General features: G+C 36.5%; 1 protein-coding gene across 12 annotated transcripts in view; it reads left to right on the forward strand.

Annotated features, from left to right (window-relative positions):
* Positions 1 to 229: 229 nt before the first annotated feature.
* The window catches only part of KDM5D (lysine demethylase 5D), a 39,230-nt gene continuing 15,336 nt past the window's right edge, over positions 230 to 24,123 (forward strand). For 4 of the 12 annotated variants that reach the window (XR_010154958.1, XR_010154959.1, XM_009439890.4 and 1 more), the window contains exons 1-12: positions 278 to 559; positions 677 to 845; positions 2,003 to 2,080; positions 3,388 to 3,510; positions 3,757 to 3,927; positions 5,579 to 5,713; positions 9,487 to 9,616; positions 9,740 to 9,885; positions 12,482 to 12,640; positions 13,062 to 13,181; positions 13,297 to 13,455; positions 23,880 to 24,061. Coding sequence is in view for 9 of the 12 variants with exons in the window: in XM_009439890.4 (XP_009438165.1) it covers positions 696 to 845; positions 2,003 to 2,080; positions 3,388 to 3,510; positions 3,757 to 3,927; positions 5,579 to 5,713; positions 9,487 to 9,616; positions 9,740 to 9,885; positions 12,482 to 12,640; positions 13,062 to 13,181; positions 13,297 to 13,455; positions 23,880 to 24,061 (1,553 nt within the window). In the remaining 3 variants the exon portion in view is untranslated. 12 annotated transcript variants of the gene reach the window in all.

Here is a 24,123-nt window from a genome sequence, read left to right on the forward strand (position 1 = left end):
ACAGTTTACAAGAACATAAATATATTGTACCGACATCCTGCCTCCTAAACGTCCTGTGACAGGAACGTTCTCGAGCTGAGAACCCAGTGAGTCTTCAGAGAATGTTAGTAAACACTTTCACATGAACGGATATCGCCAGCGGTTTGTCCTGGCAGGAAAAAAAAAAGGTGCGTTTCTACGGACATTTCCGCAAAGGAGGAATTTTCTCCGAGAAATCCTTCGTTGATCAGCACCACAGCCTTTTACGGTCCTTCCCTGCAATACGCAGGCGTAACTTGCGCAGTGGTCCCATTTTAAAAAAAGATCCGGCCATACTATTTTTATCTTGCTTTTTCGTTCTGTCGCAGTACTGTTTAATATGAGTCCAGCGACGGCTCTGTGACTATTTTCCTCTGGTAAAATCGCTCTTGCGTCCTCAGCGTTTATCTCAGGTGCGGAAGGTCTCACAGGTTTGGAAATAGCGCCGGAAAAATCGATCCGCGGAGTGAGACGGCTCGTACCACACCGCAGGGCTCGGAGGTCAAGATGGTGGTTGTAAAACTAGGATCCCTGACGATTGGTAAGCAGCTACGGGATTAAAGTAACCTTGAAATTCTCAAGAAAATGAAATTTTCCTAGGCCTTTTAGTAGGAGGAACCAGCGAGTCATTAAAGACAATGTGATTCTTATTTTACAGCTTAGCATTAAGGCCCGACATGGAACCGGGGTGTAACGAGTTCCTGCCGCCACCGGAGTGCCCGGTTTTTGAGCCTAGCTGGGCTGAATTCCAAGACCCGCTAGGCTACATTGCGAAAATAAGGCCCATAGCAGAGAAGTCTGGCATCTGCAAAATCCGCCCACCCGCGGTAAGTCTTTGAAACAAAATTTGGGAATGGGTAGCCTTTGGTTTGAACGTTGGGGCAGTTTACCACTTGGCGAGGCGTTATTTACACTCATGACCAGAAACCCTTAGCACCAAATTTCTCATTTAACTTTTCTGACCCGAACAAGCTGGCATCAGAATATTAGTATCAGATCGCCGCATTCCACGGGGTTCTAAACATCTGACTGCTGTAGGGACGAAAATATAAGATTCAAATATTTCTACGTTTTGCTGTTATTAAATATAGTTTAGGCATACACAAGCTTTTATTACATTTAACCGCAAAAAAATAGCTTACTCAGAAGTACTTGATCTATGACAGAAGCAAGTTATATAAGCTTGTGTGTTAACCCCTGGGACTGGTGTTTTCTTACTTTGATATGACCTTAGATGTATGTAGCAAATATAGCAAATAATGGGAGTGATGTGGCATCCTTTGCCATCAATTAAATTTATATTATTAAACGTAGACCATTTTGGTTTGCTATACTGAAAACTCCTAAATGAACCTCGTAGAAGTTTGACTGAATTAAGAATGTAAACTGAAATGAGCCTGGGCTGTCGTCGTGAACAACTAACAAAATATTCAGAGAAGTCAAAAAGTTTTCGCAGAGCATACAGCTTTTTTCTCATATATTGAACCAGGCTGCAACGGTATTTTTATGTGGATGTTCGCACTTCTCAGCATTTGCAATTAAACTTTTTCGTACTGCTGGGAGTGGGAAGAGATAATGGCTTAGGTTTTAAAAAATGAAACAATTTTTTATCTGCATTACATTTATCTTCATTTTAGTAAGGACTCATAACCCAAATAGCATAGTGTTTGTTCAGATGTGCGCGTCATTCCTTGGAAGTCGAGTCGCTTTCTAGCCTTGGGATTATAGAGGTTTTTTTTTTTTTTTTTTTTTCGTCTGTTACGAAGGACACATATCAAGGAGAGTTTTGGATTTGCAGGGTTTTTCCTTTTTTTTTTTTTTTTTTTGCAGTTAATCTTGATTATGAAGAAGGAATCATTTGAGGCCCTTGTGTACAAAAATGGTTACCAGAAGACTTTAAAAGAGTGGGAACAAATGATTGTGGTTTTCACTATCTTCATCCTTTACTGTGCCATAGTTACCAGGTCCTTACACTTTCTTCTAGGATTGGCAGCCTCCTTTTGCAGTAGAAGTTGACAATTTCAGATTTACTCCTCGCATCCAAAGGCTAAATGAACTGGAGGTAAGATTGGGAGGCACACTTTTTTTTAAAGGAATCTGATCTTTAATCTTGCCGTTGTAGTTTCATAATAATGTAGAACTTAAGTTTCGAAATCTAATGTATTAAATTTGAATCCGAACTCCACCATTTTCCAGAATACTGATTTTGGAGAAAGTCTTCTATAAAATACATAATTTATGTCCACAAAAATGGTAGAACACAAAGGCTTTAAATATCTGAGGAAGAATGATGCATTGTTTCGCTGTTCAATAGTTTCAGGTTAGAACTATCAAAATGACAGTACCTTTCCCATTTTGTCTTCTCGTACTCACATATTTAATGAATGAATTTTTTTTTTTTTGAAACAGAGTCTTACCTTGTCTACCAGGCTGGAGTGCAGTGGCGGGATCTCGCCTCACTGCAACCTCCACCTTCCAGGTTCAAGGGATTCTCTTGCCTCAGCCTCTCAAGTAGCTGGGATTACAGGTGCACACCAGCAGGCTCAGCTAATTTTTGTATTTTTAGTAGAGATGGAGTTTCACCGATTTCGTCATGCTGGTCTCCAACGCCAAACGTCAGGTGATCAGCCCGCCTTGGCCTCCTAAAGTGCTGGGGTTGCCGGCATAAGCCCCTGCACCCAGTGTGACTAAATTTTTTTTAGTTCTTTAACAGAAGCAGAGTTCAGACAAGAAATAGGATCTTTTAAATATCCAGCAACAGAGTGATGGTATTACATATGTTCTGCTTTAATAAAATGTCAGAGGCAAACTTGCTTTTTAAAGCAGTCAACTCAGTCTTCACAGTTTAGTATTCAATATAGAAAGTATATGAATGATTTGTCATTTTCTTTTACTCTTAGGATTTTGACTATGATCAGTAGCTAGAAGCTGTGTATGAGTTAGGGTAAGAAAGCAGTGATTCAGAAACTGGTTTTGTGTCCAGCTCTTTTACATGAACTAGAAAAATATTTTAATTCTTTGAATTATATATCAGTACATTCTAAATGAGAGTCTTGATGATATTGAGTCTAAATACTGTTGGAGCCTACATATTTTTGGTCAAGCCACCTTTAAGTCCAAGAATAATTCCTTAAATTTAGATATGATTTAGATTCTAAGACGGCACATTCTTAGCTCTTTATAGATTAAAGACTCAGCTTATTTGAGCTTTTCGTGGACCCCGCTGGTGAGATAAGACAGTGAAGCTGGGGCTCCGGCACGTTGGTAGAGAAGTGTAGATAGCATAGAATAATACTTGTTCATTTACTGCATACTCGACGAAGTCAGGTTAAGGAGTATGCCAATCTTATAAGGCCCTCTCTTTCCCAGGCCCAAACTAGAGTGAAATTGAACTATTTGGATCAGATTGCAAAATTCTGGGAAATTCAAGGCTCCTCATTAAAGATTCCCAATGTGGAGCGGAAGATCTTGGACCTCTACAGCCTTAGTAAGGTAAGAGTAGTCTACTTTCTAAAGGAAAAACAAAAAGCCTTGCCTCAAGGATCTTCTGTGGTAGAAATAATAGGCAGGAAAGGAAAGAACACAGAGCCTGGCAGCGTTTCTTGATGTAATCTGAGAGTCTTGGAATGATTGGTGTTAGGGGAAGGGCACAGCCCCCCATATTCAAGTCTCATTGCTGTGTTGGTAGCCCTTTCCAGTCTGTTCACAGTTCATCCATATTGTTTCTTATACTTTCAGATTGTGATAGAGGAAGGTGGCTATGAAGCCATCTGCAAGGATCGTCGGTGGGCTCGAGTTGCCCAGCGTCTCCACTACCCACCAGGCAAAAACATTGGCTCCCTGCTACGATCACATTACGAACGCATTATTTACCCCTATGAAATGTTTCAGTCTGGAGCCAACCATGTGGTGAGGGCCCTTAAACTGGTTTGTGGCCTGATTGGATTTTGTTTTCTTTTGTATTTTTTCTTTGGATTGGACTTTTCTCTTGAGTAGTCAGGGTCTATAGATTCTAAATCTCTAGAGTGAAGATGTTCCAGGAATTGGCCCTAGAAAATACTTTGCAGCCTCTTTATGTGGCATAGTTTTATTCCTGCTATACATAAGTAAGAACTAGAGTGACCTTTCTATCTTATGAGGTTGATGTTTACTAAGATCTTTTTATGGAGAAGATCTTAAACTAGAAGTTAGAGGAAACCATTTCCTATTTTAAGTATCTTACATGAAAAAGATAATCTTTTTTTTGAAATGGAGTGTTGCTGTGTTGCCCAGGCTGGAGTGCAGTGGCAGGATCTTGGCTCACTACAAGCTCCTCCCGGGTTCACGCCATTCTTCTGCTTCAGCCTCCCAAGTAACTGGGACTACAGGGGCCTGCCACCACGCCTGGCTAATTTTTTTGTGTTTTTAGTAGAAACATGATTTCACCATGTTAGCTAGGATGGTCTTGATCTCCTAATCTTGATCTGCCTGCCTCGGCCTCCCAAAGTGCTGGGATTACAGACGTGAGCCACCATGCCTGGCTGAAAAAGATAATGATGTTCCTAAGCTTTCATGAGGCTGGTTCACTTGAAGATAGTTTAGGTTAAAAGCTTAGTGTGACTTGGGTTTAACTCAGCATGTGGAAACTGATTTAGCAGGGTATTTTTACATAAGTTTTTAATTGTTTTTGTTTGTTTGTTTGTTTTGTTTTTGAGGCAGCTTATCACTCTCGCCAGGCGGCCTCCACCTCCTGGATTGGAGTGATTCTCCTGCCTCAGCCTCCTGAGTAGCTGGGGCTACAGGCGCATGACTATGCCCACTCATTTTTGTATTTTTCATAGAGATGGGGTTTCACCATGTTGGCCAGGATAGTCTCGATCCTTTGACCTCGTGATCCACCTGACTCAGCCTCCCAAAGTGTTGGGATTACAGCCATGAGCCACCACGACTGGCCAGTTTTTAGGTTTTATTATCCATAAAACTTTAAAATATTTTATAAAAACTGTGTATTTATGTTTATAAACGTTTCACTTAGCGTACATAATTCTAAAGATTCAGTATTTTTGTTTTGTTTTGTTTTGTTTTTTGAGACAGTCTCACTCTGTCACCCAGGCTCTACTAACTTTTGTATTTTACCGAGACAGGGTTTCACCATTTGGCCAGAATGGTCTTGATCTCTTGACCCCATGATCCACCTGCCTCAACCTCCCAAAGTTCTGGAATTATAGGCTTAAGCCACCACACCCAGATTGAGTATTTTTATTACTTGTTTTTCATCCAGGAAATTGAAGCACAAAGAGAGAGGTTCAGTATGTTTGCTGAAAGCACACAGAGAATAAGAGTAAAAACCCAGATTGATATCAATACAGTCCAAAGACCATGTTCTTTCATATTCTGTGCTGCTCATTCATAAGCAGAGGCACGAAAATTGTCAGGGTATGTGCTCTATCCAAAGAACAAGAGGAGTGGACCTGTGTAATTTAGAAAGAACTACAGCTTTATTTGCTAGAGTTGTAAATGAAGGAATCACTTATTACAAATATGACTCAATTTCTGATTCTATATATTTTTTCCTCTCTAGCAATGTAACACACACCCGTTTGACAATGAGGTAAAAGATAAGGAATACAAGCCCCACAGCATCCCCCTTAGACAGTCTGTGCAACCTTCAAAGTTCAGCAGCTACAGTCGACGGGCAAAAAGGCTACAGCCTGATGTGAGTGACTGTTACTCCTGTTATCCTATAGCTGAGAAGGTTCATCTAGACCTTGATATTGGGGAAAATTCATTGCTGAATGCATTGTTTTACATATGCCTGGTTCAAGATAAAATTAATTGAAATGAATTATGAATTATTTTGTTCATAGGTCTGGTTTATAATATTTTGTCTTTGTAGTTTTGCTTTTATAAATTTTAAAACATATTGCTGTTGTTTTAAGTGATGGGGTCTTGCTGTGTTGCTAGGCTATTCTCGAACTCCTAGGCTTAAGTGATTCTCCCTCTACAGCCTTTGGAGTAGCTGGGGTTACAGAGGTTAGCCGCCATGCCCGGTTATAAGGTATTGTTAATTTCTGTGAATCTTGGAATGATTTTTGCAAAGCACGCTGTACAAATCAGTTATTGTTAACTGTTGGTTTTATTCTATGATCTTCCATGTGATGGTCAGTAGGTGTGACCACAGAGACTCAGGAAAGCAAAGTTTATTATTATCACAGGCCTTAGAGAGGTAGTCACTATATGCTACACAGTGCTAGAGGGGAAAACCTATCTTGGACATGGCAGAAGAAGCAGGAATAAGAAAAGCACCTAGGCCATAGCCTATATTGGGTTTACCAAGGGAAAGGCAAGACAGAGCAGGATAAGAAGTATGGGATTGGCTAGTTTGAATAATTTTGGCAGGCTCTAGGCTACAGCAGTATTCCCTAGTTGCCTGACCCTAGAATTAAAGCAGAGGAACTTTGCCTCATGAATTGTATGGGCTGAATAGATAAGGATTAGCTTTGGATTTGTCAGTGAACATATTAAAGACACATTAAAGTCATACTCCTGGGTGAGCCATTTGGTATTTGTAGGAGTAGCTAACCCTGGGAGGACAATCTGTCATAACCAGAAAGATTTAAGATGTTAAAACATCATAATATTCAGAAAATGAAAATATAAACAATATATTTTTAATAACTTTTATGTAAGTGTGTTTTCACTGCTCCATATGCAACATTTTCATAAGATTTGGATGTTTTTATTTCTGAAATACCTTAAATAAGACAATGCTGTGTATCTTTAGGTGTTTTCTGGGTAATTCTAACAATATTTAAATTTTGAGATATTGTAATATTAGAAATTAGACCAAAGTGAGAAATTTTATCTAGTTAAGATTATCGAAATGCAGATGGATTCTGTATTAGTACTTTAGTTCTTTATAGTAAGAATTATGTCTGGAAGAAACTGAATAAGAAAAATGAACATGTAATAACTAGGAAATCAGTAAAATTTGTTTCAAGTTGTAAATACCAGTAAAAGGTCTTAACATTTTTCCAGATAAAATGGATCCTTAGACACTTTTTTGGCAGGGAGAGTTCATTGTCCACTTTGCAGGAAAGGTTTTAAAAATTGTTGGGCCAGGCACAGTGGCTCATGCTTGTAATCCCACAATTTTAGGAGGCTGGGTTGGGTGGATTACCTGAGGTCTGCAGTTTGAGAACAGCCTGACCCATGTGGTGAAACCCCATCTCTACTAACAATATGAAAATTAGTTGGGTGTGGTCGCAGGCAATTGTAATCCTAGCTTCTCAGGAGGCGAGACATGAGAATCACTTGAGCCTGGAAGACAGAGATTGCAGTGAGCCAAGATCATGCCACTGCACTCCAGCCTGGGTGACTGAGCAAGACTCTGTCAAAAACAAAACAAAATTGAAAACTGTACAGTGTACAAAAATCAACAGTACTTCCAAAATATAAAGAAAAAAAAAGTTACAAATTCTGCATAAAGCAAGAAAGGAGAAATAAGGACTAACACATCTTTTCTATTTTATGTGTGTTTGTAATTCAAGAATGGGTAGTAGACTGTCCGAAATGTAGAGTAGTATGGTATTACTTTATTCTAAAACAAGCAAATATCAGCTCTTTTAAAAAGTATTTAATGGTTAGAAACAACCTATGTGACATTAATGTAAAATATATAATGTACATAATATAATATTTCGTGTATAAAATTATATATTGTGCTTAAAAGTTGTAGAAGCACGAAACTGATTGAATCTTTTCTTTTTTATCATAGCTTATTTTCAGGTTTCCTTTTCTAGCAACCCTGATGAATAATAAATCAAAAGTGTTTAACCTCGCTTATACATTGAAAATATGAAGTAACCACATATCCCTTTCACATAACTGGTTAGGAAATGGCCAAAATGTGTCAAGGATATGAGGAACTAGGCATTGTGTGCACTCTTTGTAGTAGTGAAGGGTTGTATTAAAATTAAAATTTGAAGTTACTAAAATTTTAAATGTTTACGTCCTCCTGCTTAACTTCTGTTAATTGTCTTTTGAGAAGAATAATGCAGCAAGTACGTGGGTACTAATGATTTGTGCCCGAGTCTTAGTTTATAGACATGATTCAGTAATGGTGAGATGGAGAGGTCAATGCTAAAAGTTTAGTGTTGCTGACTGTTTATTTCCAAATGAGATGTACAACATACCCCACAGAGCCACAGTAGTCAGTCAGGAGGTAAAAGGTAAGGTGAAAGGCACAGGTCACAGCCTTTATTGGTATTTCTGTGAGACAGGCAAGGCAGGGCAATCAAATGTCGGAATTGGCTAGTTTGTTAGAATAATTCCAGGGATCTGTGAGGCATAGTGGATTCCGGTAGGTTTTTGGTACATGTCTGTGAGTTGGTTTACAGGAGGGGAAATACTGGTTGTATATGATAGTTAAATAAAGCAAACAGTTAGAGGTTTGGACTCGGGATTGTTTGGTTTATATGATAAAGGTATGGTTTAGTTTAGTTTAGCCAGCTCTGAAAGAGCTGGTCTCCCTAGCCCACGAGGTACCCCAGAAATGTCAAAACAATATAAGGTATATAAAATAAAAATTAGATTAATACAGTTAGTTACTTAGCTCTTCAGAATGTCAAAAAGTGGGAAACAGCCTCAATGTTGTATAATTAAAAAGTTAAATGATTGCTGGAATAGTATTATAATAAGCAATGTATTCTCATAGACGTAATGCAATATACGTTTCTGCTTCCAGAAATTGCCGTGGGAATAAAAGAAAAGCATAAAATATGTTACTGTGTCTCTCTGTGTATACATGTATGTGTGTTTATGTAAATAGAAGAAAACTTACCTCTGTATAGAAAATTTGTAAGAATAAAGCTTTAAAATAAACGGAAAATGTAATAGAGCTTAATTTCAAAATATAACAAATTATTTTAAACAATGATAAAATATATTTTACAGTGTCCTCTAAGAAGAGACAAGTGCTGAAAATGGTATATAATATATGTGGCATATGATTCGTATTTTGATACTTAAAGAGTTTCCATTTTCCCAGGTTTGTGATTATATTGTGGTCTGAAAGCAGTTATGATTCTAATGATATGAGTTTAAATGGAATAGAATTTTTCCTGTCTTAACCGTTTCCATCTTGAACTCAGTTGGAGAGGGGGGCTTATTTTTAATTACAAAATTCTCTATTGTAAGGTATAAATTTCTGACATTTAAGCTTCACTAGCCTTGGAAGCCTTGGATTATTTTGTCATTTTTTTCATAACATGAAAAAAGTTGAGGAAATTCATTACTTTCCAAATTTATCCATTTGCTCCTACCTGGCCATACCACACTCACAGTAAAAATGTGGTTAATAAACATTCAAAAATGGATAAAGGATGTTAGTTGATTTTAGCCCATCTGACTTGTCCACACCTTGCCTATAAAGTATTTATACCTGCATAAGTAAAGCTAACTTCGTTGTTTGAATCTTTTTTAAAACAGCCAGAGCCTACAGAGGAGGACATTGAGAAGAATCCAGAGCTAAAGAAGTTACAGATCTATGGGCCAGGTCCCAAAATGATGGGCTTGGGCCTTATGGCTAAGGATAAGGATAAGACTGTGCATAAGAAAGGTGAGGAACTTTAACAGATTGGGGAAGTGTGAGGGGTAAAATAGTAAAGTTTCATGGGAGAAATAGTTTGGTAATCTTGATGCAGGAGAGGATTGGTTTCATAGTTGTTTTTTACTTCCCTAGTCACATGCCCCCCAACTGTTACGGTGAAGGATGAGCAAAGTGGAGGTGGGAACGTGTCATCAACATTGCTCAAGCAGCACTTGAGCCTAGAGCCCTGCACTAAGACAACCATGCAACTTCGAAAGAATCACAGCAGTGCCCAGTTTGTAAGGACTCATGATTTTGTAATATTCTACTTTGAACCGTCAAGATTATATTGAACCTAAAATGAATTCATCATACTTTTCTTTTTTTCTTCCTTCTTCTTATTTATGAGCCCTTTTATCTGAAGAGACGGGTGGCTAGAAATGGGAGGAAATTTTTTCAAGATAGCTAAAGTCAAAAGCAAAATTTTTATGTCTTTTTAGATAGAACTTTTCACCAAACTATACTCTGTTTTTCAACTCTATTAGCATTTTCTGAACTTTTACAGCTTAATATAGGAGATAATGTGATCCGATATAAATTATGTTAAAGAGCTGTTTATTTGTTTTTGGCAAATTCCTCCAGACTCTCAAATCATCACATTTCATATAGTAGTGACAGTTTTCTATTATCTTCTTTTACTTTTGTCCCTTGTATGTTTACATCTTCTTTTATTCTTTCTACATCTCACTTGGAAGATTTTTATAATGTCTTACATATTTAAGTCTGCCCTACAAGAAAAAAAAAAGACAAAAATTCCTACCTTCCTCCTTACTCTTTAGCTAATCTCACCCTGTTTTGATAATTTTTGTTTGCCTTTCCTTTATGTAAATGATGTTTCCAGAAATTTTGTTCTTAAACAGACTTCTGTTTTGAGCTGCAAATTCCTGTGTTTCTCTTAGTCATTTCCACCTGATGATTGGGAGATCATGTTTACTACCACTGTCCTGTTCCCACTTGTCTCACTGTTTTGCATTTTATAGACACAAGGTAGAGCTGTCATCAGTCTTGAAGTGTAGGAGTCATTGATGACTACTTTCTAACCCTTACAGCTAGTAGTTAACTTCATTCCATTGCTTTTGTTTTTATTTCTGTATATCACCCATACACAAAAATATCTGGATTACTTTTAGTTGTTTGTGTACTTTCAATTAATCACCTGTTTTGTATTGGCTGCTTCTTTTAGTGGTTCAAAAAATGCATTTATATGGTTCTATTAATGCTCACGCTTGTGTTCTATTAAGTGTAGTTTTGTTAGGCATAGCTTTTTTTCTATCTGTTTTACCATTCAACTTTTGGTAGTTACCAATTTTTGGCTATTTCAAGTAATTCTGTGAATATTAAAGTATATGTTTCTAGGTAACGTATGTAGACATTTCTGTTACCTAGATAGACAGGATTGAATTGCTGTGACTGAGACTATGTATATTTTCACTGGTGGATTATTATCAGACTATTTTTACAAATGATTGACGAGTTTATCAGCTAGTATTGGATGCCAGTTCTGGTTACCACATGTCCTCACTAACACTTAGAATTGACAGTTTTGTTTTCATTTTAGCCATTCTGGGAGGTGTGTAGTATTTCATTGTAATTTTTATTTGCATTTCCCTGGTTTACAGTTTTTTATGTTGAGCATCTTTCGTAAGTTTAAAAGATTTTTATTTTATGAAACCTTTTCCTGATAATTCTGTTGAATTTTTTAATTTTTTTCTGAGATGGAATCTCGCTCTCGCCCAGGCTGGACTGCACTGGTGCGCTCTCAGCTCACTGCAACCTCCGCTTCCAGGGTTCAAGCAATTCTTCTGCCTCAGCCTCCGAAGTGGCTGGGTCTATAGGTGCAAGCCGCCACAGCCTGCTAGTTTTTTTTTTTTTTATTTTAGTAGAGATGAAGTTTGACCTTGTTGTCCAGGCTGGTCGTGAACTCCTGAGCTCAAGCAATCTGCCCACCTTGGCCTCTCAAAGTGCTGGGATTACAAGTTTGAGCCACCGCACCTGGCCTCTTACATTTATAAATATTCTGATTTGTCATACGCATGTGTGTATATGCATGCATATGTATGTGTATATATGCATGTATATATGTATATATACACATATATAATTTGTGTGTGTATGTTTGTGTGTGTATATATTTAAAAATATATTTTCACACAGTGTCTTCTGCTCTTGAGTTATCTTTAAAATTTTCTCTTTATTGATCAGTTTACTTCTAGATTCTTGTAGAAAAGCCCATCCTACTTATTGAAAGTAATTTTTTCAAAATATAAGTGTACCCTGCTAAAAATCTTACCACTGCGTTTTCTTTTTAAACTGGTAATTATTACTAGATTTTTTTCAATAGTATGTAAGAATCAAGTTATTTAGCCTTTGCTTCATGTTTCTCTTCGTGACATACTACTTGAGTGACTATTTATAATTCATCATCTAATCTAAGGTACCCTTTATAATGAAAGTAGACATCTATCAAACTTTTCAACAGAGGAACAACTATAACTGGATATTTGGTCACTTGACCTTTTTATGTTCAACTTGCCCTCTGTGCCAGATAAATTTTTAACTGTATGTAATTCTCTGATCTATGCTGCTTTATACCTTTATGATTTTTGTTTACGCTGTTGAACCTCTATAAAAAGTCTACTTTGCCCCCACGGTTTCTTTATTAACTTACTGTATTATAGTGTAATTATTTCCTGTCATAGTTTGCACTAGGTAGTAAACTCATAAATACAACACTGTATAGTTATTGACTAATGATAGATGTTCATGAATGGTCTAGAAACCTGCGATAAGGTGTCATGGAACAAGCAGCTAAATTTTTTACTTTTTTTTTGGTAGATTGACTCATATATTTGCCAAGTATGCTCCCGTGGGGATGAAGATGATAAGCTTCTTTTCTGTGATGGCTGTGATGACAATTACCACATCTTCTGCTTGTTGCCACCCCTTCCTGAAATCCCCAGAGGCATCTGGAGGTGCCCAAAATGTATCTTGGCGGTAAGATCTGTCTGTCACAGATGCTTTATTTTTGGTTGGTGATTTTCTGTAATCTCCCCTTCTGGGTTTTGGGAAGGTAGTTTCTGCCCTTTTATAAGTTAATATTTGTGTTAGGTTTTGATTAAGCTATCAGTGAGCTACTATACAAGAACGATTGGACACACTAACTCTAGAATGATAGAGTTAGTTGACTGAACCAGAGGCAAGGGACTATAATTCAAATGGCATGAAGCATGTTAGGAAAGATTATAAAATAATGTTTAATACCTACTGAAAGAAACAAACCTACCTGGAAACATATGAAAATGCAGAATTATTGCATGAGATATTGAATGTAACATGAAAAATTTATCTCCCCTTAGCTCTCCTGTTTTTTTGGATCTTTATTCCCTTTGTCTTGCTGAAATATATTTTATTTCAGGAGTGTAAACAGCCTCCTGAAGCTTTTGGATTTGAACAGGCTACCCAGGAGTACACTTTGCAGAGTTTTGGTGAAATGGCTGATTCCTTCAAGTCCGACTACTTCAACATGCCTGTACATGTATGTGATCTGAGGGCTGGACTGTAGGGATTCTGTTGTGGTAGTCTTAGTTCTCATGGAGACATGAGTCCAAAGTATAGTGGGCTATGATAATCTTTTACACGTGTTTTCACAGATGGTGCCTACAGAACTTGTAGAGAAGGAATTCTGGAGGCTGGTGAGCAGCATTGAGGAAGACGTGACAGTTGAATATGGAGCTGATATTCATTCCAAAGAATTTGGCAGTGGCTTTCCTGTCAGCAATAGCAAACAAAACTTATCTCCTGAGGAGAAGGTAATACGGTTGGTAGTTCATGTTAACATTAACTAGGGAAACTCATTTTAGCATGTAAAATTACTTTCCTAGGTTCTCCCACACAGTGTTGTCTTCACATATTTCGGATAATAATGAGGTTTGATGATACTGGTTCATGATCTGTCAGTGAACCAGAATATGGACAGTCATATTTTTTTTCTCTTGAAACTCTGATGGAGATAGATAAAAGGAACAGTATAAATCTTGATATTATCAATGAAGAGCTATAGTGTTCCTTCACCTTTCCTTAAATCTAAATATTGGAAGCTTACCATCTTTTTATGAAAAACAAGTACTATGACCAGCTTATTTTGAAATATTTGGAAGGGCGGAAAGAAGTATCTTTGTTAAGTGTATCAATTTGTGTTCATGTCGAACATACGGAGTAATGCAGAAACCACTGATTTCATTCATTACAAGGTGATTTCTTGTATTAGTCAAAGAAACCCATACAGCCATCCTAAATTCTGACTCATCACATTTACATTTCTCCTGTAGTGGAGAACCAAAAAAAATAATGCCTGAAGTAACATAATTTGGGGAGAGAAAGCTAAAATGTAGCCGTCCTTATGCATTATTTGAACATTTGAGAAATTAATTCTATTTGCTGTTTTACCATGTTGGCCAGAACCAAAAGAATTAGTATTGGGCATTGTATATAGATTAGTCTTACAGGAGGGTTGATCCAGACAGAAAAAATAGTGGTTTGAGGGTAAACTTAGCTAATAGCTGTGACTGACATTTTTAGGAAGTCTTACTCTGATTTTTCTGTATATATACTGTTTGTTCATGGAGATGTCTGTATCTGGATAAGCGCTATTTTATAGTCGGTCATATGCTGCGTAACAGTTTGAGTTTAATAAAGGAGCAATACTGTACTTTCACTATATCTTTTCTGTGTTTAGAGGCACAGATACTTAAACCATTGTGTTACATGGCCTATAATATTCAGTACAATAATGTCTCACTAATTTGTAGCCTAGGAGCAATAGTTATATACTATATAGTGTAGGTATGTAGTAGATTGTTTCTTCTTGGTTTGTGTGAGTATATGATGTTCAAAAAAGGACAAAATTTGCCTCTTTTGTTAAGAGATGTGTAGCTGAGTATAACAGTGCTTAAAAGTCTTACAGATAGTTTGGTTATAGTTCTTAAAATAGAAGTAAGTTAAAATTACTGAGGGATTGAAACTATAAATTAAGTAATTGGAAGGCAATCACCTATAGCCTCCATTGGTAACTTTGGTCTGTTTCTAATTCCCTTTTTGAGACAACCAAAAAACAAATTGTATTTTGAAGCCATAGACAAGTCCTTTTGTCGGTATAAAGCATGGTATTAAGTAATATCCCTGAGCTAACTTTTGAAAATAAGAATTGAAGTTTTGTGAGATAATATCTCTCCACAGGCTTTTCTGCAAGTCATACCTCCCTCTTTCTCTCCACTAACACCTAAATGTTCCACTGTCATGGGTTTGTCATAATAAAGAGTGTAGTGTTTGATTACATATGTATGTGTTTTTAAAAAGAATATTAATTTTCAAGCTTTGCTAATGTTATGTTGTGTGTTCTCTGACTTGTTCTGTCAGTATTGTGTTATGAAAATTCATTTATATTTTTGCTCATAGCTTTAAATTATCTGTTTTTTCACTATTATATAATATTGCATGCTGGGATTACATCTCATTTATCTTTCTTTCTGTTGGATTGCTTCTGGTGTTTAGCTGTTACTAACAGTGTATGAGCATTGTTTTACAGGTCTCCTGAAGCAACAGTTTCTAGGTTCTATGTTTAGAAGTGGAATTGAACGATACTCTGAATTGTTTTACAAAAGGATTCTGACAGGTTACACTGAAACTAATGAGAGAACTGGTCATCCATATGTTTAACAGAGCACTTCATACTGTTACCTACTTTTGTGGGTATGATATGTTCCCACGTAGCACTATTTCATTGATTACTAAGGTCAAACACTTTCCATTAGCTTATTCCAATTGCAAGCCTTTAAGAGCATCAGATTATCCCGTCTGCTAAATTATTGGACACACCATTTATGCTTAACTAATACATATATATGTGTATAGATATTTGAGTATACGCAGAATATTTGTATTAACCCTTCATGATGAATTTGTACTGCTATTAATTTTTTAACTTTTATAAAACAAATAAATACTTTGGTCTCTATACTGCCCCTCAGTCCCATTCCTGCTAGTTTCCTTTGGATCTTAGATCTAGTTTATCTTTCTGTATACATAGGCTTTAAATGTTTAACTTGTAACTAATGCAGAATTGATTTTTTTAATCCAGTGAGTTTTTATTTTTTAATTAGTTAATTTTCATTTGTTGTGACTGATGATTGCATCCATTTTTTGCTATCTTATTTTGAACTTAGTTTCTGCTGCCTTTTCTGTTATCTTTTTTTTGCCTTTCTTATTCCATTTTAGCCACTTGTAAGTTTAGCAACTTTTGTATGCTAGTTTTAATACTATTTTATTTTATTTCATTTTATTTATTTATTTTTTTTGAGACGCAGTCTCGCTGTGTCGCCCAGGCTGGAGTGCAGTGGCATGATCTTTGCTCACTGCAACCTCCACCTCCCAGGTTCAAGCAATTCTCCTGCCTCTCAGCCTCCCAAGTAGCTGGGATTACAGGCGTCCACCACCACGCCCAGCTAATTTTGTGTATTTTTAGTGGAGATGGGGTTTCGCCATGTTAGCCAGGCTGGTCTCGAACCCCTGACCCCAGGTGATCCACCCACCTGGGCCTCCCAAAGTGCTGGGATTACAGGCGTGAGCCACGGTGCCTGGCCTAATACTTTATTTTACATATAACCTAACATTTAATTTTTTTTTTACTTCTCCCAAGTAATATTAGACTATATAACTTACTCTTCAGTTCTCTTCTGACCTATAAAATTTTTGTGCATGTTTTTAAAGCTTTTTGCTCAACAAAATGGATGCTGTTTTTGTTTTCATTCTGCATATAGATTTATCCACACATGATTTTTTCTTTTGATTATTTGAAATTCTTGCAACCATTTTCTTTGTTGCTGAAGTAAATTCTTTAGAAATTTCTTAAAAAGCCCGGGCGCAGTGGCTCACGCCTGTAATCTCAGCACTTTGAAAGGCCGAGGCAGGTGGATCACGAGGTCAGGAAACCAAGACCATCCTGGCTAACACAGTGAAACCATGTCTCTATTAAAAATACAAAAAATTAGCCAGGCTTGGTGGCGGGCACCTGTAGTCTCAGCTATTAGGGAGGCTGAGGTGGAAGAGTGGCATGAACTTGGGAGGCAGAGCTTGCAGTGAGCCGAGATCGCACCATTGCAGTCCAGCCTGGGTGACAGCGTGAATCTCTGCCCAGAAAAAAAAAAGAAAAAAAGACATTTATTGAACAGAGGCATTTGTGAATTTTTATTCTTGTAAAGGTATTTCTCTGTATATATACGGATGTGGTTTGATAATTGTCTTTTCACAGTACATTAGAAATCTGTTTTGGCTTTTGACAGTGTCAATTCTGAATCTAACATTAATTTGTAGTAGTCTATTTTGCTTTCTCTATTTGACTGCTATAATATCTCTTTTAGTGTCTTGCAAGTTTTCTTGATGTGTGGAATGTGACTTTTTACTTAATATTTCTGGGAATAGATAGGAATTCTCAAACTTGAGAATTCAGCTTTTACCACTTCTGAAAAATTCTTGGTCATCAACTTTTAGAGTCTGTAATTTATTTCTCCTGTTAGCTAGAACCTTACTGTTCTAAGGTTCTCTTGTATGTGTTTCTTCACCTTTCATTTTTTTTTAATTCTTTTGCTGCTGTTGTCTTTTAAGTAACTTACTTAAAGCAACTTAAAAATGCACCAGTTTTTAAAATACCTAATCTATTAAACAACTTAGTTTATAATTTTTAATGTTATGTTTTTATCTTTAGAATTTCTGATTATTTTTCAGACTTTCCTAGTTAATATTGAAAACCTTTTTCTGCTTCATACTTCTTTTATCCTCTTATTTAAATTAAACTGATTTTATCTTCAACACCTAGTTATTATAGCATATTCTGAGAACTAATTATAGCTTGATGTTTTCTCAACAAATTTTTACTCATTTTACAACCCCCACTCCATATTTTATGGCTTTGATTTAATTAGTGTTTTTCGTTGCTGTTGTTTTTGTTTTCTGATGAACTTGTATTTCTTTGAACAACATGTATGGGAATTTTTTCAGAAACCTAGATTTTAATGTCCAGCTACAGAATAGACTGTTTCTGTTAAATGTTAAGGATTCTCCTAAGACGATACATTTTTAGCTTCACATTTCCAAGTAAATATAAATAGTGTTTTCAAGTAAATATGAATTCTTGTGTGGATGGCTGATAGATAAGAACTCTTAGGAGTATCTTTCCTTTTCTTCTTGTGGAAACAGTACCAAGATAAGGAAAGTATTTAATATCTGTTTCTTCAGGATGTTTTTCACCTCCTTCAGTTTTATAGCTAAAAGGATAATAGTACTGTCACGTTGTAAGTTAAAGACCCTAATATGACCTTCTTTGGAAGCTCCAAATTTTCTCTTTTATGGTTGACCCGAATTGTCATCAGTTTCAGAACTTTAATTTGTACATGTTATTTCTTAGTGTTATTCTCTGAGGATTTTCCTTATTTTCTAAGCAGCTGAGCCAAAACATTTAAAAAATACATTTTCTTATCTAGCATGTTGAGGTCCTTTGTGATTCCTCTGAACGTCTAACCACAATGTAGTTGAAAATTGAAGTTGTGTGTATTAAACTTGTAATTCAGAAGTTTTTGGAACTATTGTTTTACAATACTGCAGATAAGTATAATCATATAATTTTCTTAGTTTGTATATTTAGCTTTTTTTGGAATTTTTTTCAAATATATTCCTGTCATGTTAATTATTTCAAATAATAAAACATATTGAACACATGATACTTTTATCAAAAGAAATATAATATGGCCTTTTATTTGACCAAAAATTCTCCTATTATTCTGTAGTTTATTTATTTATTTTTTAATTATACATTAAGTTCTGGGTGCATGTGCAGAATGTGCAGGTTTGTTACATAGGTATGCATGTGCCATGATGGTTTGCTGCACTCATCAATCTGTGATCTACCTACCTTAGGTATTTTCCCTAATGCTGTCCCTCCCCTAACCCCCCAGCCCTGAAAGGCCCCCCAGCCCTGACAGACAGATGTTCCCTGCCCTGTGTCTATGTGTTCTCATTGTTTAACTCCCACTTAGGAGTGAGCACATATGGTGTTTGGTCTTCTGTTCTTGTGTTAGTTTGCTGAGAATGCTATTACCAGCTTCATCCATGTCCCTGCAAAGGTCATGAACTCATCCTCTTTTATGATTGCAAAGTATTCCATGGTGTATATGTGCAACATTTTTTTAATCCAGTCTATCATTGATGGACATTTGGGTTGGTTCCAAGTCTCTGCTATTGTGAACAGTGCTGCATTAAACATACATTTGCATGTGTCTTTATAGTAGAATGATTTATAATCCTCTGGGTGTATACCCAGTAATGGGATTGCTGGGTCAAATGGTATTTCTAGTTCTAGATCCTTGAGGAATCGCCACATTGTCTTCCACAATGGTTGAACTAATTTATACTCCCACCAATAGTGTAAAAGTGTTGTTTGTCCACATCCTCTCCAGCATCTGTTGTTTCCTGACTTTTTAATGATTGCCATTCTAACTGCCGTGAGATGGTATTTCATTGTGGTTTTGATTTGCATTTCCCTAATGACCAGTGATGATGAGCTTTTTTTAAATATATTTGTTGGCTGCATAAATGTCTTATTTTGAGAAGTGTCTGTTCATATCTTTCGGTCACTTTTTCATGGTTTTTTTTTATTCTTGTAAAGTTGTTTAAGTTCTTTGTAGATTCTTGATATTAGCCCTTTGTCGGATGGATAGATAGCAAAAATTTTCTCCCATTCTGTAGGTTCCTGGCCTGTCACTCTGATGATAGTTTCTTTTGCTGTGCACAAACTCTTTAGTTTAATTAGATCCCATTTATTAATTTTGGCTTTTGTTGACGTTGCTTTTGGTGTTTTAGACATGAAGTCTTTGTCCGTGCCTATGTCCTGAATAGTATTGCCTAGGTTTTCTTCTAGGGTTTTTATGGTTTTAGGTCTCATGTTTAATTCTTTAATCCATCTTGAGTTAATTTTTGTATAAGGTGTGAGGAAGGGATCAAGTTTTAGCTTTCTGCATATGGCTAGCCAGTTTTCCCAACACCATTTATTAAACCCATTGCTTGTTTGTGTCAGGTGTATTAAATATCAGATGGTTGTTGATGGGTGGTGTTATTTCTGAGGCCTCTCTCCTGTTCAGTTGGTCTGTATATCTGTTTTGGTACCAGTACCATGCTGTTTTTCTTGCTGTTGCCTTGTACTATAGTTTGAAGTCAGGTAGCTTGATGTCTCCAGCTTTGTTCTTTTGGCTTTGGATTGTCTCTTGGCTATGCAGGCTCTTTTTTCGTTCTGTATGAAATTGAAAGTAGTTTGTTCCCATTTTGTGAAGAAAGTCAGTGGTAGCTTGATGGGTATAGCATTGAATCTGTAAGTTACTTTGGGCAGTATGGCCATTTTCACGATATTGATTCTTCCTATTCACGAGCATGGAATGTTTTTCCATTTGTTTGTGTCCCCTCTGATTTCCTTGAGCAGTGGTTTGTAGTCCTCCTTGAGTAGGTCTTTCATATCCCTTGTAAGTTGTATTCTTAGGTATTTTATTCTCTTTGTAGCAATAGTGAATGAGAGTTCACTCATGATTTGACTATCTCTTTGTCTGTTATCGGTGTATAGGGATGCTTGTGATTTTGGCACATTGATTTTGTATCCTGATAAAGTTGCTGCTTATCAGCTTAAGGAGATTTTGGGCTGAGACGATGGGGTTTTCTAAATATATAACCATGTCATCTGCAAACAGAGACAATTTGACTTCCTCTTTTCCTAATTGAATATTGTTTATTTCTTTCTCTTGCTTGATTGCCCTGGCCAGAACTTCCAATACTGTGTTGAATAAGAGTGGTGAGAGAGGGCATCCTTGTCTTGTGCCAGTTTTCAGAAGGAATGCTTCCAGTTTTTGCCCATTCAGTATGACATTGGCTGTGGGTTTGTCATAAATAGCTGTTATTATTTTGAGATAATGTTCCATCAATACCTAATTTATTGAGAGTTTTTAGCAGGAAGGACTATTGAATTTTGTTGAAGGCCTTTTCTGAATCTATTGAGATAATCATGTGGTTTTTGTCATTGGTTCTGCTTATATGATGGATTGTGTTTATTGATTTGTGTATGTTGAACCAGTCTTGTATCCCAGGGATGAAGCTGACTTGATCATTGTGGATAAGCTTTTATTTTAAGTTTAGGGGTACAAGTGTAGTTTTATTACATAGGTAAACTTGTGTCATGGGGATTTGTTGTACAGGTTATTTTATCACCCAGGTATTAAGCCTAGTACCCATTAGTTATTTTTCCTGATCGTGTCTCTCGCCCCACCCTCCAAACTCCAAAAGTCCCTTATGTGTCTGTGTGTTCTCTCATCATTTAGCCCCTACTCATAAGAGAGAACATGCAGTGTTTGGTTTTCTGTTCCTGTGTTATTTTGCTAAGAATAATGGCCTCCAGCTCCATCCATGTCTTAACAAAGGACATGATCTTTTTATATGCTTGTTGGCCACTTGTATATATTTTTAAGAGGAGTGTCTACTGATGTCCTTTGGCCATTTTTAATGGAGTGATTGTTTTTTGTTTGTTGATTTGTATAAGTTTGCTATAGATTGTGAATGTCAGGATTTTATCAGATGTATAGCAAATATCTTCTCCATTCTATAGGTTGTTTATTCTGTTGACAGTTCTTTTGCTGTGGGAAGCTCTTTCACTTAATTAGGTCCCACTTACCTATTTTTGTTGCATTTCCTCTTGGGGGCTTAGCCAAAAATTATTTGCCAAGGCCACTGTCGAGAAGACTGTTTCCCTAGGATTACTGTAGTTCGAGGTTTTACGTTTAAATAAATCTTTGGTTCATTCCAAGTTAATTTCTTTTGAGACACGATTTCTGTGTCACACATTCTGGCGTGCAGTAGCACGGTCATGACTCACCTTATTGCAGCCTAGAACTTCTGAGCTCAAACACCCCTCACACTTCAGCCTCCCTAGTAGCTGGGAGCTATCACAATAAAATTTTATAAAATAAGAAATTTTTACAAAGTTGTTATTTTTTACATTAGTAGCTATTATACTTTGCTAATATTTAAAAAAAATTTTTTTAGAGACAAAGTCTCACTGTGTTGACCAGGCTGATCTCAAGCTCCTGGGCTCAAGCAGTCCTCCCACCTTGGCCTCCCAAAGTGTTGGGATTACAGGTATAAGCCATCATACCTGGCCTTGAGTTAATTTTTGCACATGGTGAAGTATAGGTGTCCACCCTCAGTCTTCGGCATGTCGGTAGCCAGTTACTCCAGCACCGTTTATTGAATAGGAAGCCCTTTCCCATTACTTACTTTCGTTGGCCTTGTCAAATAACAGATGGTAGTACGTGTCTGTCTTTATTTCTGAGTTTTCTGTTCTGTTCCATTGGTCTTTTTGTTGGTCTTTGTTACAGTACCATGCTGTTTTGGTTACTGTCGCTTCATATTATAGTTCAAAATTTGGGTAATGTGATGTCTACATCTTTGTCTTTTGGCTTAGGTTTGCTTTGGCTAGTTGGGGCTCTTTTTTTAAGTTCCAAATACATTTTAGAATTTTTTTCAACTTCTGTGAAGAATGATGTTGATGGTTTGATAGAAATAGCGTTGAATCTATAAATTGCTTTGGGTGGTATGGCCATTTTAATTATATTGATTCTTTCAATATATGGGCATGGAATGGTTTTCCATTTACCTGTGTTATCTCTGATCTTTTATAGCAGTGTTTTCTGGATTTCCTGGTAGAGATTTTTCACCTACTTGGTTAGCTGTATTTCATAGTATTTCATTTTCTTTTATCTTTTGCTCATTTTTAATTAGTTTTTTTTTTCCTATTGTATTTGTTCAGTTTCTTATGTTTTGGATATTAACCTTTTATCAGATGCAAATACATTTTTCCATTCTGTAGGTTGTTGCCTTATTCTGTTGATGTTTCCTTCATTATGCAGAAGCTTTTTAGCTTAATGTAATACCATTTGTCTGTTTTTGCTTTTGTTGCTTATGCTTTTGAGGTCTTAATCCACAAAATTCTTGCCAAGATCAATGTCATGGAGCTTTCCTCTTATGTCTTCTTTTAGTAGTTTGATAATTTTGGATTTTACATATTTTACATTTAAGTTTTTACTTCCTTTGGGGTTGGTTTTTGTACATGGTGAAAGATGGTTCAAGTTTCATCCTTTTGCATGTGGATATCCAGGTTTTCCAACAATGGATACTGAAGAGACTTTCCATTCCTCTCTGTGTGTTCTTGATGTCTTTGTGGAACTTCTGTTGGCTGAAAATGCAGAGATTTATTTCTGGGCTATTATTTTCCATGGAGCTGTGTGTTTGTTTTTAATGGCAGTACTAAGCCCTTTTAGTAACTATAGCTTTGTGATATAATAGTAAATTAGTGTGAATACTCTCAGCTTTTTTGTTTGTTGGTTTGTTTTGTTTCACATATTGCTTTGGGTATTTTGAGTCTTTGGGGTTCCATATCAATTTAAGGGTTGCTTTTTTGAAAATTTCTGTGAAGGATGCTGTTATTTTTGACAGGGATTGAATTGAATTTCTAGATCAGTTTGGATAGTATGGACGTTTTAGCAATATTAATTCTTCTGGTCTGTGAGGACAAGGTGTCTTAAAATTTGTTTGTGTGTTCTTCAGTTTACTTCATCATTATTGGTATAGTTTGCAGTGTAGTTTTTTTTTACCTCTTTAAATTTATTGCTAGAGATTTTTTCAGCTGTTACAAATGAAGTTTTTATTTTATTTTTTTCAGATAATTTTCTACTAATGTATACAAACACCACTGATTTTTATATTGATTTTGTATCCTGCAAATTTACTGAATTTGTTAGTTCTAACACCATTTTTACGGAGGCCTTAGCATCCTCTTAAAAAAGAAGTGTTTTCTTTAAGACTTTTTTATAAATCTTCAAACAGGGATAACATAACTTTTTCTTTTCCAATTTGAATGCTTTTTTAATTTCTTTTCCTGCCTCATTGCTCTGGCTGGGACCTCCGGCACTGTGTTAGTTGACAGTGGCAAAACAGGGCATTATTTTTGAGTTTACAATATGGACCTCTTGAATGACCAGAGGCAGCATGTTCTAAGACACAGTTGTCTTCTTATGTATGTTTTGCTCAGTTTGCCTCTCGTCATCGTATCCTACTCCCTACTCACTCTGGCAAATCTCTGACCCAACAGGAGTATGCGACCAGTGGTTGGAACCTGAATGTGATGCCAGTGCTAGCTCAGTCTGTTCTCTGTCACATCAATGCAGACATCTCAGGCATGAAGGTGCCCTGGCTGTATGTGGGCATGGTTTTCTCAGCATTTTGTTGGCATATTGAGGATCACTGGAGTTACTCTATTAACTATCTGCATTGGTGAGCATGACCCCAATGGCTCGGTTGGATATCAAGACTGCCCTCAAATGCAACGACGTATA

Source organism: Pan troglodytes, chromosome Y, assembly GCF_028858775.2.
Source record: "Pan troglodytes isolate AG18354 chromosome Y, NHGRI_mPanTro3-v2.0_pri, whole genome shotgun sequence".
Lineage (NCBI taxonomy): Eukaryota > Metazoa > Chordata > Mammalia > Primates > Hominidae > Pan > Pan troglodytes.